The sequence below is a fragment of the Bidens hawaiensis genome, unplaced genomic scaffold, assembly GCF_021521415.1.
Source record: "Bidens hawaiensis isolate Kalapana, Puna unplaced genomic scaffold, B.hawaiensis_p1.1 tig00041669_1, whole genome shotgun sequence".
NCBI lineage: Eukaryota > Viridiplantae > Streptophyta > Magnoliopsida > Asterales > Asteraceae > Bidens > Bidens hawaiensis.
In genome coordinates, this window is record NW_027505729.1 from 480 (window position 1) to 19,527 (window position 19,048).

Below are 19,048 nucleotides of genomic sequence, written 5' to 3' on the forward strand. Positions count from 1 at the left end.
CAATGGTTGTTTAATATTTATTTGAAGTTTTATATTTTTCATGTTTTTTTTCTTTTACATGTTGTTTTTCTAGGTTCTAAATAAAAATCAGTTTCATCCATGGGCATTATCATTATTCTTTTTCCGGTAAGGCCAATTTAAATTTTACGTTTACAAATTATAATTCAAATCTTCCTTAATATCAATGTTATACAAAACCTAATTAGTTCAGGTTATTGTCCCGATTGATGTATGTAACATCCCGAAATTTCTAAAAATAATATTTAATATATTATTTATTTATGATGAAAAAGTTTACTTGAGTTAGTAGAGAATTAATAAAATAATAAGGATAGAAGGATAAGTAGGCTAATTAGATGGAGTTAATTATGGACCAAAAAAAAAGTTGGGTCTTAGGTCCATGGGCTTAAGGGAGTATAAATACCCCTTAAAACCCTAATCCTTTCCATTTTCATACATCTCTACACCATAGCCTCCACCATCAAAACACACACTTAACTCAATTCCCGTTTTTGAGAAAACCACCCAAAATGACACAAAGATTCCCGGAGTTCTAGCCGTCGGATAGGTTCCAAATTTTTACTGAGTGTTCATGTTATATAAATGAAGATTCCCACTGATTAGATCTTCGATCAGAGGTCGGGAATTACGGTTTTTATCAGCAAAACCGTAGCAGCTCAAAATGAGGATTTCCGGCCACTGTTTCACTATTCCGGTGACTGTAGCGCGGTTTCAGGCGAAGGTGAGCTTCTGGGTTTGTAGATCGGGACGAGACGGTTCCGTGGCCGCTTGAATCACTCAATTCGGAGTTCGTTTGATATGGTTTTGAGCATCTCGAGTGATTTCAAACAAAAACCTCAAAAGTACTTTTTGTTAAAAAGGTTTACTTTTCATGAACGGATTTACATGAAAATTGGTAGGATGATAGATCAGGTCTAGACAAATCGTAAAGTTGCAAAATTGAATATTAAAATGGACTTAACGAACTCATGGCTATGTACGGCTCGCTTAAAGTAAACCTTAGATCTAGTATTGAACGTTTTTAGTTTAAAGGTCCAAACTTTATGCTTTTCCTTGCCGAGTTTTACCTGATATCGATCATGGGAATGTTCATGGGGTTGGTTAATATCATATCAAGGGGTTACACGTTAAAACAAAGATGATTATGGGGGTTGAGAAAGAACCCGTAGTTGCTGCTGTAACTTCGCCTATATCTAAGTTCGCGAGTTGTTAAGTTCGCCTCATCAAAGTTCGCATGAATACAAGTTCGCCCATTGTAACTTCGCCGTATATAAGTTCGCCTGATATGTAAGTTCGCTTATATATTTAAGTTCGCTTATATATCTAAGTTTGCTTATCAATAAGTTCATTTATATATCTAAGTTCGCTTACAATCAAGTTCGCTATATTAAGACACGGGTACATGGAGACTCGTATATGTATACTTACAGGTTTATACACGCGATGGTATTCCTTGTAAGGACTTAAGAGAAGGTTAAAATAAAGGAAAACCATAAAAATGCTAAGTAGAAGTAAGCTAATACAAGGCCGTTAGATTAGATCATATGAGTATTGATATGTGTAACTTGTACAGTCAGCCGAGCTCAGTTAAAGAAGGTATTAACAACTATCGGAGAACGAAGCAGGATTCAGGTGAGTTTCTAGCCCCATTCCCTTGTTATGTTTTCGGGGCTGTGTGCATACTCGATGTGAAGTGTGAATACACTTACCTTAAGTGGTAAGTGTATGCTATAGGTGTTATACGAGGTGGATATTATATAATGCTTGTCGGTACGTGAACGATCTTCGGATGTTGCACGTAATGCCAAGGATAGTGATGGCCAAGTGGTTGTTAGTGTGTATGAATGCTATGATGTGAATTTCTATTATGTAAATGATATATAGTGTGTTCTAGACAAGTAGAGGTAGAGTGTGCTAGAAGTGGCAAGAGTCTGGTAAGAGTGTTAGTGGCATGACGATAGTACGTGGTAGGGTAAGCCTATACGTGACTTCGTTATTTAAGTGGCAAAGTGGCGAAGTGGCATAACGTTATACGTTATTAAAGTGGCATAACATTACTCGTTATTAAAGTGGCTAAGCGGTAGGGGTAATTAAGAGGTTAAGTGGTAAGGTGAGCAGGTCAGATAGTGGGATACGTGTCTTTGGATACGTATATATAATGCATGTAGTGGTTGTTTGATAAGTTGCTTGATTAACTAGAACTCACTCCGCGTAGCTGACTTTTAGTATGCACGCAGGTGAGTAGACTGAGGAGTTAGCATGAGGATGACACATGGCATGGATTGAACGGCTGGCATCTGAAGATGGAAGAAACGATGTTTTAAATATGATATTTTATGTTATGGTTTTAAAGAAAAGATTAGATGTTTTGTAATAAATGGTTAAAGTTTTTTATATTCCGCGAAAGTTTTAATTAACTCTGATTTGTAAGAACTGTGTTTATGAGTAAATCCGAAGCTAAAGTATGGCTACCGGGAACGGGGCCTTACAATGTACGGAATATTTCATTTTACCTTCTAAATAAAAATCGGAGATACCATCGTCATTATCACTATTTTTTTTTCCGGTAAGACCATTCAAATTTTCCGGTTATAAAATTATAATTAAAATCTTCCATAACATGACTATTAATATTTGACTTTATCATTTCAGGTTATTGTTCCGGCTCATAGAAGCTAATTGCATGGATTGAACATTAGTTAATAAGATGTATTTTTTAATAGTGATGTATATTTTTTTTAATATTCATGTATATTCCTTATTTGTAATATTATACTATACACCTATTTAATATAATCATTATTCTATTGGTTTTCAACTTCCAATTAAGTGACAAATATTCCGTCTAATTTAAAATCTCATTATAATTTCCAATCTTATATTAGTTTACATTTTTAGATTTATAGACATTGAAGAATCTCATTAATACAATTTATAGAGTTTGACATTCCTTATTTTTTTTAAATACCGAATGAACAACACTTTTTTTATGTTTTTAATTTTTTCCATTTTTATAAACGCATTCCTTAGCTTGTGGTTTGATCGAAATAATAACCTAATTATCCCATTAATACAATTTATATTTTTTTACTTTTCTTATTTGTTAAAAAACCGAATGAATAAGTTATAACTTAAAAAAATTTATGACCGGTTTAAGTATTTGTCCATTAATATTAAATCGTTTTTGACCATTCATATTAAATAGTTTTTGACCATTCATATTAGTTTACATTTTTAGATTTATACACATTTAAGAATCCAATTATGGCACTTTATATAGTTTGACATTCCTTATTTAAAAAAAAAACCGAATGAACAACCAATTTTATGGTTTTAATTTTTTCCATCTTTATAAACTCATTCCTTAATTTGTGGTTTGACTGAAATAATATCCTAATTATCCCATTATTACAAGTTATATCTTTTGACTTTCCTTATTTGTTAAAAAAAACGAATATATAAGCTATAACTTAAATAAATTTCCGAGCCTTACTTGCAACAATGTTTAAGTATCCCATTAATACAATTTATTGAGTTTGAATATCCTTATTTGTTTAAATAACTAATAAGGATAGTTAAACTCAATAAATTGTATTAATGGTTTTAATACAATTTAATTAACATATTTAAACTACTTTTAAATTCGGAATTTGACCAATTTTTCAACAAAGTCTTAAAGGTTTTAATATTCTCCATAATTTTAAACTCATTTCAAAATCTTTCCATAATTTTTTGAAGTTTTCAAATTAATCGATTTCATTTTCATTTTTGGAATTTTCTAAATTAATTAGTCATATTAGTAAAATTAGAGCAGATTTGATTTTAATTTTCATCTGGCATTAACTTGAATAAGTTATCATTTTAATATTCAAAAACTGATTGTCACACTAAAAATACTTGCCATAATTGTAATGTAATCTTACTTTAAATTACGTGAATATTAATTATTAATTAATACTAAAATAATATCCGTGTTATTTTACAACACAATATTTAAATTGACATAATTTCTAATAATCAATACTTAATATATCATAAATTAAATAACCGTTTTATCATCATTTATAAATATTTTTCGACACATATGATTTAGTGATTATTATTAAACATGACAACTTTTCATAATTTATTAATATTATTATTCCCATTAATCAAGATATTTCAAATTATTTCTATCTCTACATGGAAGACCAAATTTAAACTTAAAACTACAAAATTTAATTAACATATCAAAGTCAACATAAAATTTTTTAATCTTTCCAAAGTTATTTAAGAATTCATTTATTGTAAAACGTTTTTGAGTTTTACAATTTTGACAAAATATTAATGTCAGTGATTTAAAAGTTTGTTGCAAGATTGGTCAAAAATCAAAAACAATTTCATAATTTTTTAAAGTTGACTATACATTTTGTAACTATTTTGAAAATATTTCAAAACGGGTTGTTTTGAAATAGTATCAAATTTGTTACTTATAAAATGACGGCCAAAAAAAGGTTTTTATTGATATATCTTTTTGGTTTAATGGTTTAAGTTAAAAAAGATGTTTTATATTGTCATTTTACTTTGTTTGTTTTTATATGTTATTTTGTTTTAATAAAAACAACAATTTAATAAAAAACAACTTTATTAATGTTCAAATGTTACTCATTATTAACTATGTTATTGTGGTATATTTCATTTGGATGTTATAGTTTTATTATATTTTCAGGTGGTGAAGTAAAATGAGTTTCTTTTGATAGAATGTTTGAAGAAGTTGATAGTGGTTTAATATGAAAGAACATGTTTATGTCTTTTGTTGATGTTTTTTGGTTGTTCGATGTACCACTTATTGTAACTTTTAACTTTTAATATTTAGACAATGTAAATGGTTAACGTTTGGGTCCGAAAGTTTGAAGAAGTTTGTGTTGCATGAATTTGTTGTTTAAATTTATTATGTTTGTTTACATGTTTTGGTCAAGACAATTTGGAGTCTGATGATGAACTTTAAGGTAAAATATAAATTCTTTAGATATTGTTGTTAGATTTAATACAAGTAGTAATGGTCAACACCTCTTTACACTTTCTAATTACTATAATTTGGAAGATAAGATTTATTGGTTCCATATAACAACTTTAGTAATGTTTATATGTTACTAATTATTATACATGTTGTTTTGTGTGGTTTATATTTTATATAATATGCTATTGTGTTGTAACAATTTTCAGCTGTGTTAGGAAAAGTGATTTTCTTTTGTTTGAAGTTTTCAAGATGTTAATGATGGTTTAATAGCAAAGAACATTATTAGTTATTTTGTTGATGGGTTTTGGTTGTTATGCTTAAATTAACTTCTTGTAATTTGAAAGTTTTAATATTAAGACAATGTAAATCTATTAATTTTTGGTTGGTATGGTGATGTGTTTAGTAATAATGTAAATCTATCAAGTTTTAATAGTTAAAGAAATATATGTTTGTTTAAATTGATGTTTAAGTTGATTATATTTAGTGACATGTTATTACACCTGCGTGTCACGCGGGCCTATACCCTAGTTTGACAATATGAAATTAGTGGTTAGTTGTTTAAGTTATGAAAAAAATAAATAAATAAATAACCTCACGATTGTGTTAAGAAATAACATGTAGATGGAGTTATATACATTTTTTTTGAATGGTATATTCAAAAAGAAAAATGGTATATTCTATTGTAATGGCTGCTATTTGGTGTTTATGGGAAACCTGAAACAAGTTCATCTTCAAAAATAAGCCGGTAAAGATTGATAAAATGCTTGGAGACATAAAGGTTTTGAGTTTCTTATGGATAAAAAATAGGACGAATAGTTTGAGTCTAGAATGGAATAGATGGAAATCGATAGTGTTGTAGTTTTTGTTCTTGCTTGTTTGTGGTTCCAGCCCTTGCTACCTTCTTGGTAAGAAGGGTTTTGGTTGATTTAGTTATGAAAGTTGCTGTTAAAAAAAAAGATGGAGTTATATACATAACAAATTGTTTGCGTAGTTGTGGAGAAAATAGAAAGTATTTTGATTTTTTTATGATATTTCCTCAAGCCCATTGAAAATTTGAAACACACAAATAAATCTTTTCAGTGTAAGTGAGTTCTAATATATGGTCGATTTTCTCAACTAAGGTGGATTAAAATTTTAAAATATAAAATTATGAAACCCCATAATACTACATTGTGTACTTAAGTGTGATTCTAAGATTTAATTTAATTTCCAACGTTGTTCATCTTCCGGCCAAATTCCGTTCAGTTTGAGTTTCAGGTAAATTAGATTAAACCCCAATTTTATTATTTTAGTTCGATTCAAACTGACGTCATTTTTAATTACACGAATTCGTGTCTAATCAAATGATAAAGTTTAGTTTTTTTTTATAAATCGTATTATTCATCAAATAAGTTCGGAGTTGAACCTCATTGGTTCTTAGGGGTGATTTAAGGGCTCTCCAAACTACTCGCAGTTCGCTCGGAAATTGTTTGGAAATGCTCATTCGTTTTCGGCTCGACTTTGTTTGTTTTGCTCGAATGGATTTTTAGTTTATTATTTTTATATGTATATATATAATATACAATTTTTAAATTTTTCTATTGACTTCAAAGTAGAATTTTAAACCCAAGCCCCTCTTTTTATGAATGTTTTCTTGTTAATTGTGAATTCTAGAAGGCATTTTGAAGTTGAAAGTTTAAGAAATTTAAAATTGAAATATTTGTATAAAACCAAGTCCAACCAAGCTGCCCGGCTTCAAACCAAACAAGTTCAAGCATATATATGTTGCTCGTTTCTTTAGATTTAAATTGTTCGGTTCGGCTCGGTTTTAATCCAAACCAAGTATAAGCAAGCTTGCGTTTGGTTTGTGAACAGCCCTAGGAGTGAAGCAGGGTCCGAGGGGCGGCAGTCCATCCCCTGGCTGGGGTAGAATGCAGTTTTCTGGTCACAATCCCGCAAATACGATTTCTTGTTCATTTGGTCACTCTCTGGTTCACGAAGTTCTTGTCAGAATTATGAGTTTTATCTGGTTGGAAAATTCGAGAGAACCACCGAATTATTTCGATCTGAAAGTGCTCTCATGACTCTCAGATTATCCAAGCGTTATGAATTACGAATCTTCTACATGTTATGATCTAATGAAGAAGGGTTCATTATTGGTCTACTGTTATCTTCTATTTGATACTAGACGGGTGCCCGCGCGATGCAATGGGTGTTTGAACTTGTTAATAACGTAACAAATATAAGTGTTTATGGTTCGGTTAAAACCTTGAAATCGTTTAAATCGGTCATTGGTTTGACCTCTTCTTTCTTTTTCTTTTTTTACTTTCGGCTTGTTGGTGGGTTTCAAAATTTTCAAAACGTAGTGAACGGTTGGTTCGCGGTTTATACTGGACACTGAACACCCCTATGTAACAAATTAATTTGTTTAAAATGTAAAAATTATAACAATATTATATCCAAATTAAAGAGAATTAAATGCTCGTTTTTATGGTGTAATTTTTTTATAAAAACATTAACGTTTGAAAAGGCTATAGTCGTTTAAAATCATGGGTGGGAAGTTAGTTTACAAGTTAAATTAAAAACATAATATGGTTAAAGATGAGGGACCAAACTTGTAAATTGAATGGATTGTGTTTAAAAGACAAGTTTACCCTTACTAACACATGTACCTCATGCTTTAAATGTTGTAAATTACTTAAAATTTGGTGTCTTAATTTGCCCTTGTTTGATGTATTATATATAGTATAGATATAGATATTAGGGGTCCTGTAGGATTACTCTTCAACATATACTCTTTATATTAAAATTTGGTTTTTGTTTCTTTATATGGCTTTTGTGCATTGAATGGTGAAATCCCTATATTTGCATGTGCGCGTTTTTAATTATTGCCTGGGCTAACTTATAAGGCTTACATCATTGTGCATTATCATTTTACCATCTGACAGTTGCAGATACCATTTTAGAATTTTATGTATCTAGCTACCCGTGTGCCTTTTTACAGAAAACACCAACTTATGATGTGCTCATAGCTTTATTCTTTGGTTCTACACTTCTACTTGATATGAGTATTGAGAGACTTTGTGTTAGATCTGATTCAAGGCCCCACTTTCGTTTGGATGAATCTGATGACGAGTCGGACCTTTCCATCAAAAAAGAAAGTATTGAGAAAATAATCAGAGATGACGCGGTACTTTCCATCTTTATAATAAACTCAATAATGTCTTAGTTTCTGCTCCAAAACATATTTGTTACACTTAAAGATGGTAAAATAATCGTTTGGTTAAATGTTTACAGAAAAAGGATTCGTGTAACCCGTGTGGTAAATCTGGGAATCTACTTGTCTGTGAAACATGCACTTATGAATACCATCTCAAGTGTTTATTACCACCTCTGAAAGCTCTTCTCACTACGTGGCGATGCCCCAAATGTGTATGTTTGTTTATGTTATGAACTAAAACAATATTGATTACATACATGCTACATTTTGATTCTAATTCTATATTGTATTTGCAGGTTAATCCTTTAAATGATATAGACAAGATTCTGGACTGTGAAATGAGGCCTATGGTTGCTGATGATAGTGATGCTTCCAAACTTGGTTCAAAACAGATACTTGTGAAACAATATCTTGTTAAATGAACAGGATTATCTTATCTTCATTGCACATGGTAGTTATGCTGTTACAAACTAGGTAATTTAGATTTTCTTTTAGGTAATTTAGATTTTGTTTTTTGTATTTTAGGGTACCGCAAAAGGAGTTTGTAAAAGCTTACAAAGAACTTCCTTTGATAAGGACAAAAGTTAACAAACTTCGCAAGCAAATGCATGCCAGCAACAGCTCAGAGGATGATTTTTTCCCGATTAGGCCTGAATATACTATGGTTGACCGAGTTCTTGCATGTAGATGCATTTTTGGAAAAAAAAATTTGATTTAATTGTGGTTTATTTGATCTTTAATACTCGTTTATTATGATTCAGGCAAGGAGAGGGTGAGGAAAAGGAATATTTCGTGAAATGGGTAGGACTTGACTACGATGAATGTCATTGGGAATCAGAATCGGATATCTCATCATTTCAACAACAAACTGAGAAATTTAAAAGACTGCTGTCTAGATATCAAAAACTAAGGATACAAAAAAGCAGCATTCGTGATGGGATTGACTCAACGAGAAAGTCAAAAGAATTTCAGCAATTTGAAAAAAGTCCCAAATTTCTTCATGGAGGTATCAAAATGTATTTGATTTTTTGATTATGTTGTTTACATCTTGATGATTTAGTAAAATCTTTTAATTTGGTGTGATATAGGCGAGCTCCATCCATACCAGCTTAAAGGATTGAATTTCTTGCGTCTCTCATGGTCTAAAAATACACATGTGATACTTGAGGACGAAAAGTTTCTTGGTATGTTCTCCTTGGTTTTTCAAATCTTTTCTTTTCTTTAAATTTGTTAGAAAGTCACTTTTTGATTTTTATATGTTAAAATGCAGGAACAACGATACAGAGTATTGCTTTTTTGGAGTCTTTATACGAAGAGAATCTCTCCCCTCATTTAGTATTAGCACCACTTTCTACATTAACGAACTGGAAACGAAAATTTGCCACATGGGCACCTCATATGAATGTTGTAAGTTACAAAATCTCTTAAATTCTAATATTTTTTGTTCGATGTAAATATATATTCTAATATACTAAGGCAACCACTGCAGGTTATGTATGTTGGATCGGCTGCTGCTTGTGCTCTCGTTAGAAAATATGAGTTTTTTTTCCCGAGGTTATATGAAAAGGACAAAAAGAAGAATTCAAGTCATGGGATTGGTGAAAGTAAGCAAGATAGGATAAAGTTTGATGTCCTATTGACTTCTTATGAAATGATTAACATGGATGATGAGTCGTTGAAGGCAATATATTGGGAGACGATGGTACCTTTTTTTCACTGATTTTTTTTTTGAATTTGATATCATTTACATGTTTTTGATGAATTTTTTTAAACTGTGTAGATAGTGGAAGTGAATGATCGTCTTAAAAATAAAGATTCAAAACTGTTTTCTTCATTGGAGCAGTTTAAGACCCGACATCGTACAGTACTCAATAGAACCGCTCTTCAGGTTTGTTCTTACATTTTTATATTTGTTTTATTTATTTATGTATTTATTTGTAATTTTGATAAGCAATTGTTATATAAAGTTTGTTGCTTTATTTGTTTGTTACATTTTTTCACTTTTCTTTTTTGAATTGCAACTGCTTTTCAGAACAATATGGGTGAGCTCTTTCATGATGCTGCAAAGGTTAGTTTTACAGTTTTTATGCAACTATTTAGCACCAACTGTTTGTAACATTGCATTTTGAACATCAGTGTATCCTTCATCCGGTTCGGTTTCATCATGAACTTTACACTGGTTTATGTCAAGTTATTCAAGATTGTAATGGTTTGTTTCTAATTCGGTATTTGAGTGGTATATGCCTCTTAATGTTAATGTAGATGCAGACGACACCAGAGCAGGAGTTAGGTACTACACCCAAACATGATGCTGGTTCAGGGTTCACTAAAGCAGTTCCAATAACTGGTGTGGACGATTCATGTGGGAAAACATTCCAATCTTCAGCAGGTGTGGGAAACACCCAACATGGTCCAAATGGGCTTGATTCGGTTGACATCAAACACGTTCTGTTCTTTAGTTAACGTGCCATGATTATAAAATATTATATATCTCAGTTGAAGTCATTAAGGAGGTTATATGTATGAAGAATACGCTATATTGTGTTTTACCTGTTATAAATTCAATGTAAATGGTAACAAATTGTCCCAATATAAGTGAAATTCTGGGTGGAAATCGTCTAATATTTTTGTGGATAATGGTATAGGTATCAAGGGAAACACGCAAGTTATTGTGTCAGATGATATTCCTCCTGAGGAACATGAACTAGTCACGGTAAGTAGTTGGCTATTTTAGCACTCTGAATAATGCACATAAGTTTGATTCGCCGTTGTTGTTAACAGCAAACCCGTGAGTTAGAGGATAGCACGAACCATCTGAAAAGGAAACGGGGAACACCACCTGAGTCGGTGGCCAAAAAACCAACTGGTTTACAAAAAGGTACTTAGATTTCTTACTTGTAACGAGTTTAGGATTGGATTTTCTAAATACTTACCTATTTGCCGATTTTATTTTTATTTTATTTTACGGTTAACCAAATTGATCTATTTTCACATAAATTAGTAGAATTTATTATCTGTAATAAAATTACATGTTCACTTTGGTTCCTATTTGTTGGCATACACAGGAAGTTTCAGTCCTGACCACCATGGTAACTCACTTACCAACTACCAACAAGATTGGCCTTTTATCAAGCGGTCCCGACTTTGGGCCACCATTGAGTTCTACTCTCAAAAGCCACACTTTGTGCCACTGAAGGAAATCACAGAAGATTATCGTGAGGGTATCGCCATTGCTCACATGGTCACGTTTGAGAATATTGTTCAGAAGCTTTCAGACTTAAAATCGAATGATCCCGTTGACTTATTCAACAGTTTAAAAACGTTACGTGAGTTGGAGACTCATGGGTTCGACGTGGGTCCAATTAGAGGGCGTTTTCACAAGCTGATTTTATTGAAAACTAAAATGTGTCAGCAAGAGGCTACGCGTAAAGAAGTTGAAAAAGAGCTTGAAAAGTGTAATCATGAAAATTCTTTGGTGGAGGAAGAGACGGATCAGTTAAAAGAGAGGTTGCGCGTGTTGAAATCAAAGTCAGAACAGATTGCGACTATGCAGAAAGAAAAGGAGGAAGAACTTAAAAGGTTGCAATCAAATGATTTGGAGCTTGTGTTACACTTGCAGCCAAACCTGTGTAAGTAAGATCTTTTGGCATTGTACTTGGTAAATTATTAGGGCTTGCTAACCTGGAAAACTACTTCATCTTTGCTATGGCTTTTGATATGTATTAGTTAAGCCACTATTAACCCTCCTATATCTTTTCTTAATGTGAAAAAACCTTGTTCCTCCAATAACATTTTTTTGCTTTTAACATACACACACATACATATACATATTCTATTTAAATTCGAGGCGGCTCGATTTAGCTTGATCAAATCAAGAACTAGTTTTACTAGTCTAAAGGCTCAAATGTAGTATAAAGGAGGTGTATGTTGTTATAATAGAACATAAATGGTATCACAATTTTTTCGATCTCACATTCATCATGGTATTAGAGCAACTAATGCCTCGATCAATGGTCATATAAAAATTAAATCTGTTAACAAGAATAAAAAGTCAAGATGAAGATAGATCAAATGAAATGATCCAATTGATCAATAATCAAAGTTATAAAACTAGCGTTAGGATCAAATTCAAATAGTTCTTAACTTGTGAAACGAACAAATAATTAAAGTGATTATGCTAACGCTGTAGTAGTTATTGTTTCTAACTAGACAAAATTATTATTACTCAACTACAATTTTTAGTCTAATTACATAAATAGCCATTTTGAGGAGAGTCAAATGAGAAATAGCCCAAACTCCCTACATATTCCCAAAAAAGTCCACTAAATTTGGACTGAGGCGACGAGATCTGACGAAAACTTTAAACAAATAGAAGTCTAACAAGTGTTAACTTTTTTTGAAAATCCGACGATTTATTTGAAAATGTTGGGGGACCGGTCCATATTTTTCACTAAATATTCTTCTAATAAAGCAGCCTTGTCCGACGGTATAATAATGTTTCCTATCGGATCCCTTCAAATTCCAAAACTCTTGGGAAATTGTGCCTTCAAACTCAGTCTTTTAAAACGCATTTCAGGTGAATTTGTACCAAGAAGACCATAATGTTGTAAATATTGAGGGACCCGCCCATATTTTTTTCACTAAATCTTATTCTCAAAAACTTTCTTGCCAGACGGTTTATTTAAGTTTCCTATCTGGCCCCTACAAGTTTTAAATACATGGAAAAATGTGTCTTTTAATTTTGTCTTTCAAGACACCTATTTAATAAATTTGTACTAAGGGGATCATAATTTTGAAAATATTGAGGGACCCGCCCATATATCTTCACTAAATGTTATAATTAAAAGTTGTCTTGCCAGACGGTTTATTAAGAATTCCTACCTGACCCCTACAAGTTTTGAATACATGGAAAAATGTGTCTTTCAACTTTGTCTTACATGACACAAATCTGTTAAATTTGTACTAAGGAGACGATAATTTAGTTCAACTCTTACGTGTCCGTCCATATTCTACATTATATGTATAGTATCATCTTCCTCAATAATTCACATCTCTTCAACAATCAACTCTAATTCTTGAATCAAAACCATGAAGTTTAAGAAGGGAGATCAAGTGAAGGTTATGGATATAATTCTTGATGTTTGAAGCAAGACTAACACCTCCCCGTTTACAGTTTATTGGAACATAATCATAGCTTCTATTACCGGTTTGTCAATTACCACCATAACAAACAACAACATTATCAAATTCCATGGAAGTTGAAGGTTTAGGGTGGTATGAAACGGATTGTTCATTAAAGGTTTAGGGTGGTATGAAGGAGGGGCCTATAAATAGAAGCTTCTTTCGGTCTGTATTTTCAAATAGAGAGGTAGAAGTCAAAGAGAAAGACTTTCAGTAAGACTTATTCCAACAACAAACACTCTTATGGATATCACCGGAAGACTTGCAACAATTCAGCAAGAAATAGGTCTCGTGGAAAACGAGAAGCTCCAACAGGAGCAAAGGCTCGGTCTGTTCTGGGAGCATCCGCTTGCTCTTAATCTGGAGGTCATAGGAAAGATGATGCAGGTGGCCCGAGACCGCATTCGCGGTTTGGAAGACCGGCGTCGGCCCTCCTCGCCGAACAACTAGAGCTTATTGTACGGGCCGCCACCCTCGGTGACCGGGGAGACTAGAAGAGTCTGTCGACTCTTTCTAGAAGATTTAAATAAGTGTCTATAGACGAGAGTCAGCCGAAGATGAGGGCATTCTTTCATCCTTCAGTTCAAAGCGCCAGCAGGAATGGCTACGAAAAACGTAAACCGTTTCTTACTTCCAAACAAAGTTTTAATGTTATCAATCAAATCCCAAATCTACCCGTTTTGGTGGAGTTTTTCATTGTCGGCCTGAAACTCATATTGTACAGCCAAGTGGAAAAACACCGAAGCACATAAATTAACGTAAATAAAGAAAAAGGGTTTTCTAGCTAATCGTGGATGGGTTCGGAAGAATTGAATTTGTTTTTTTAGACCATAGCCTCGATTTACCGAAGCCCCATGCAATGCATATAATAGCTACGAGCTGCTGTAAAAGATGTTGCACGAGTACCGTATCACGAACTAACAAGAGAGGAACTACGAGCAGAAATCGGTAGTCACTCTTCGACTTAAAAAAATTGATAAATATCAAGAAAATGAATGAAAAATCTTCAGTCTCTTGAGCGGTCGTTCACGTCAGGAATCAAGGTTGTTGATCAACATGAAGATAAACACATGTATATTCATTGGACGATCATGTCGGACTAGACGGAATCTCATAAAATATTGTCGGTGTAGAGGGATTAAAAATTAATTTCGTAGGTGTGGACTAGATTTCAACACATAAGAAATAAACTACTAGCCTGTCTTCTTGGTACAAATTCACCCGAAATGCGTCTTGAAAGACTGAGTTTAAAGGCACAATTTCCAGTTTTTGGAATTTGAAGGGATCCGGTAGGAAACATTATTCTACCGTCGGACAAGACTGCTTTATTAGAAGAACATTTAGTGAAAAATATAGACTGGTCCCCAACATTTTCAAATAAATCGTCGGATTTTCAAAAAAAGTTACACTTGTTAGACTTCTATTGGTTTAAAGATTCGCCAGATCTCGTCGCCTCAGTTCAAATTTAGTGGGCTATTTTGGGAATATGTAGGGATTTTGGGCTATTTCTCATTTTCTCTCTCCTCAAAATGACTATGTAGGGAATTTTCCCCAATTTTCAGTCTAATTACTCTGATTTAAAACTATAAAGTAATAACAATGACTAATTATCTATATGTAAGGCCCCGGTCTCGGTGCCCTACATTGGTGTTGGATTTACTCATAAACACAGTTCTAAATATCATAGAGATTAAAACTTTTCGCGGGATATAAAAGCATCAAGCATTCATTACAAAATATTAATATCTTATCTTTAAACTTTCAAAATGTCTTAACATAAAATATCATAACTTTTCTTCACTAGATGCCAGTCAGCTCAGTCCATGCCACCTGTCCCCCTCAAGCCAACTCCATTATCTTATTTGTCTGCGTGCATACTAAAAGTCAGCTACACTGAGTGAGTTCTAGTTAATCAGGCAACATACGTTACATTCACCTAGATACTTATACGTATCCGAAGACACATATTAATACCTTAACCTACTTATACTTCAAACATACATACATACTTACATTCATACTTTATACTTTCATCCTCATACTTTCATACATTCTTGTTTTAGTCTACTAATACATACATAGTTATCTTTACGTTTTAAAGAGCATTTCGCCCTAGATACCTCGGCTATTATTAGGGTCCGGTACCCTTCATCCTTGGATAGTATTAGGGTCTGGTTCCCTTCATCCTCAGATACTATTATGGTACGGTGCCCTTCATCATCCTCAGATATTATTTGGGTCAGGTGCCCTTCATCCTCAGATATTATTAAGGTCCGGTGCCCCTCATCCTCAGATATTATTTGGGTCAGGTGCCCTTCATCCTCAGATATTATTAAGGTCTGGTGCCCTTCGTTCCATACAACCATACCATACCATACCATTACACTTTATTTTCATGATTTCATGCATACTCATACTTTCATATATCATTCAAACATTATATCATACTATACTACACATTACCTTCCCTGGAGATACGTCCAATATCCGAAGATCGTTCACGTACCGACAAGCATTCGTTCATACATAATAACTATCACATCTATCTTTATGACATACACTTACCACCTAAGGTAAGTGTATTAACATTCATATTGAGTATGCACACAGCCCCGAAAACATAACAAGGAAATGGGGCTAGAAACTCACCTGAATTCGGTTCCTTTCTGAATTTATAGTAATTCCATTCTTCAACTGGGCTCGGCTAACTGTATATCAATTATATGTATTAATTAACTAACCCTATACACATCATTTATGTTTTATCAGAAACTGTGAAGTCTGGTTTAATCGAATGCAAAATTTCCATTCGAATGATTCATCCGTATTCGAATCATATGGCCATTCGAATGGTCAATTCTTATTCGAATTGTCTGGATTATTCGAATGGTTCACTCGTATTCGAATGGTTCTTTTCTATTCGAATGGGAATGTATTCGAATGGCCCAACCTTAATCGATCGAAGGTGTTTGCACCTTCCCTTATTCCTTTCTTTCCTTTCTTACTTTTCTGTCTTTTTCATTCGAATGTTCACCATTTGAATACTTACTCTTCATTCGAATGCTTGTCTCATTCACATACACCCACTGTTGGGTTATTATCACCTTTATTCTCACTTTCCTTTCATAATCTATCATCCATTCACATAGTTTAGTGTTATATAAACTCATAAGCGGTTTCCCTTACACCTTAGACCAAGATCTAGCTTTCTTAGCAATAAAAGTTTAGACCTTTATCGACTTCAAACCCGTTTTAGCTAGATCTAGGGTTTCTAAGTGAACCGTATTTACTTTACATTTGAGGTTTTTGTCTAAAATCACTCGAGAAGTCCAAAACCCTATCAAACGAACTCCGATTTGAGTGATTCAAGCGGCCATGGAACCGTCTCACCGAGATCTACCAGCGGCGCCAACGGACTCCACCACTACAGTCGCCGGAAAACTAAAACAGTTGCCGATAAACTCCATTTTTAGCTGTTACGGTTTTGCTGATAAAAACCGGACTTCCCGACCTCTGATCGAAGATCTGATCAGTGGGAATCTTTATTTATATGCCATGAACACTCAGTTAAATTTGAGACCGATCCGACGGTTAGATCCGGGAATCGTTGTGTCTTTGTGGGTGGTTTTCTCAAAAACGGGAATTGGAGAAGTGTGTTTTTGATGGTGTAGACTATGGTGTAGAGATGGATGAAAATGGAAAAGATTAGTATTTAAGGGGTATTTATACTCCCTTAAGCTCATGGACTTTATGCCCATCTTTCCTTTTTGGTCCATAGTTAATTCCATCTAATTAGCCTACATATCCTTCCATCTTTATTATTTCTATATTAACTCAAGTAAAAACTTTTCCACCATAAATTAATAATATATATTAATTATTTATTCTTCAAAATTTCAGGATGTTACAAGTCTACCCACCTTATAACGTCCTCGAAACCTGCTTAATCATTGTAAAAAGGAATACTATGGTCGGGTATTTTGTATATATATTAGTGTATTAATTATGTAGTTTTATTGAGTATATTGTTAGAACTTTGGTACTTCATACGTGCTTTTGTATTTCAGGTCATTGATCGTTAAAGATGCTAAATGGGAGACCTGTATGAGCATGGAATGATTTCTCGAGAATACCGGGGTATTATTTGAAGTCATAGGAAGTGTTATAAGGATTCTGGAAGAGTATAGATGAGAAATAATAAGCCGATGCAAAAACTAAACAAGATGGGTTGACAAAACGCGACCAAGAAGTAAAACGAGCATATCATGGGCTAGGAAATGAGTTACGGGACCCATAATATATGAATTTTGGGATTCTCGACGTGAGGAATCTGAATATGAGGTTTCCTTAGGTCTCGATACGCGATGGCATTAGGCTATGGCCATCGCGTATCGCTATGGTCATAAAAGACGGGAAATCTAGGGTTTTAAGTTATTTTTCTCTAGCTCGACCCCATCTGGCCATAACTCATTCCAGGCGATTTTCAGAGCAAAGAGGAGGCGATTCCACCATTCTGGATCATACCAAGGCCACACTTATGTTCCATATCATCATTATTGAAGATTACATGATGTCGAGGCTCGGCTAATCTCTCCGATTCATTCCCGGGATGTAAGGTTTGTATGTATTTCAGTTTTGATTGTAACCAAGAACATACTATTTGTAATTGTATTTGAATGATCTATGAGTATTGATATATAGTATTTTTGTGCATTCAATCAGTTTAGGTTTACGCTTATCAGAATGATTAGTTTTTCGGTTGCTATAGTAATTGCTCATAGGGTTGTTTAACTAGTTTGAATACAACGAAGCACACAATTGCCCTTAGTTGAGTCACACTAGCATGGACCATTTGATAACCAGTGCCGTGTGTTAGCGATTGTTGGCGCCTAAGGTTTAACTCGTTAATCAGTCTTTAGTTAGTCTGTGATAATTAATCCGTTAGGATGCATGAGAAACTGTTTAATTGCATTCTTGAACCCCGGGGATGAGTCTTCTTTATTAATTGCTTGAATTCGTGAATTTGCTTAATTAATATTTAAACCAACTTATTTGCTTGTGTGATCAGCACTAAAATCTGTTACTTCATAATATTAGAAATCTGTTACACTATTACATTGACCACATACTCCTGGTGGATACGATACCTTATTTATCCTATCTACTTAGGTTATTTAGGTTTTTGCATGACTCAAGCGACGATCATCAAAATGGCGCCGTTGCCGGGGAGTTAGTGCGTTTAGTGTTTTTTGTGTTATTTGTTTTTTGTGTTTATTTTAGTTTTAAATATAGTTTTGATTTTCAGTTTTTAGTTTAAATTTTATTTTTTCTATTTTACGCGGGGTTGTGTTGTTTGTGAAGATAACAAGTTTATGCACACCCGCCACTCGGGCAGACAGACACTGTTAATTTTCGAGCCCGAAATTAAGAGAGTAGCTCGGCAGAACCGAGCCCAGAAAGAACCGCAGAAACGGAAAATCAAGATCATAATCAAAACCAACACCAAAACCAATACCAGAACCAGAACGAAAACCAGAACCAAGACCCACTCCCACAAAATAACGAGTTTCACCCAGATAACATACCTCCACCACCAAATTTCAATCACCAAAACGACCAAAATAACTCAGCTCAAGCTTCCAGAACCC

At 33.5% G+C, this 19,048-nt stretch overlaps 1 protein-coding gene and 1 pseudogene across 1 annotated transcript; both read left to right on the forward strand.

Annotated features, from left to right (window-relative positions):
* Positions 1–8,063: 8,063 nt before the first annotated feature.
* On the forward strand, positions 8,064–8,641 carry LOC143615014 (CHD3-type chromatin-remodeling factor PICKLE pseudogene; annotated as a pseudogene).
* Positions 8,642–9,596: 955 nt separating this feature from the next.
* Positions 9,597–12,681, forward strand: LOC143615011 (uncharacterized). The gene is made up of 8 exons (XM_077088275.1): positions 9,597–9,626; positions 9,709–9,921; positions 10,000–10,107; positions 10,252–10,287; positions 10,482–10,608; positions 10,865–10,932; positions 11,001–11,097; positions 11,285–12,681. The coding sequence occupies exons 1-8, from the start codon at positions 9,618–9,620 to the stop codon at positions 11,854–11,856; spliced, it is 1,230 nt and encodes a 409-aa protein (XP_076944390.1). The 5' UTR covers positions 9,597–9,617; the 3' UTR covers positions 11,857–12,681.
* Positions 12,682–19,048: the final 6,367 nt, after the last annotated feature.

What these genes read in the sequence shown, in the direction of transcription:
- LOC143615011 (XM_077088275.1), top strand. An exon ending in AGGAACATGAACTAGTCACG is followed by an intron (nt 10,933 to 11,000) that starts GTAAGTAGTTGG and finishes TGTTGTTAACAG; the next exon opens with CAAACCCGTGAGTTAGAGGA. An exon ending in ACCAACTGGTTTACAAAAAG is followed by an intron (nt 11,098 to 11,284) that starts GTACTTAGATTT and finishes TGGCATACACAG; the next exon opens with GAAGTTTCAGTCCTGACCAC.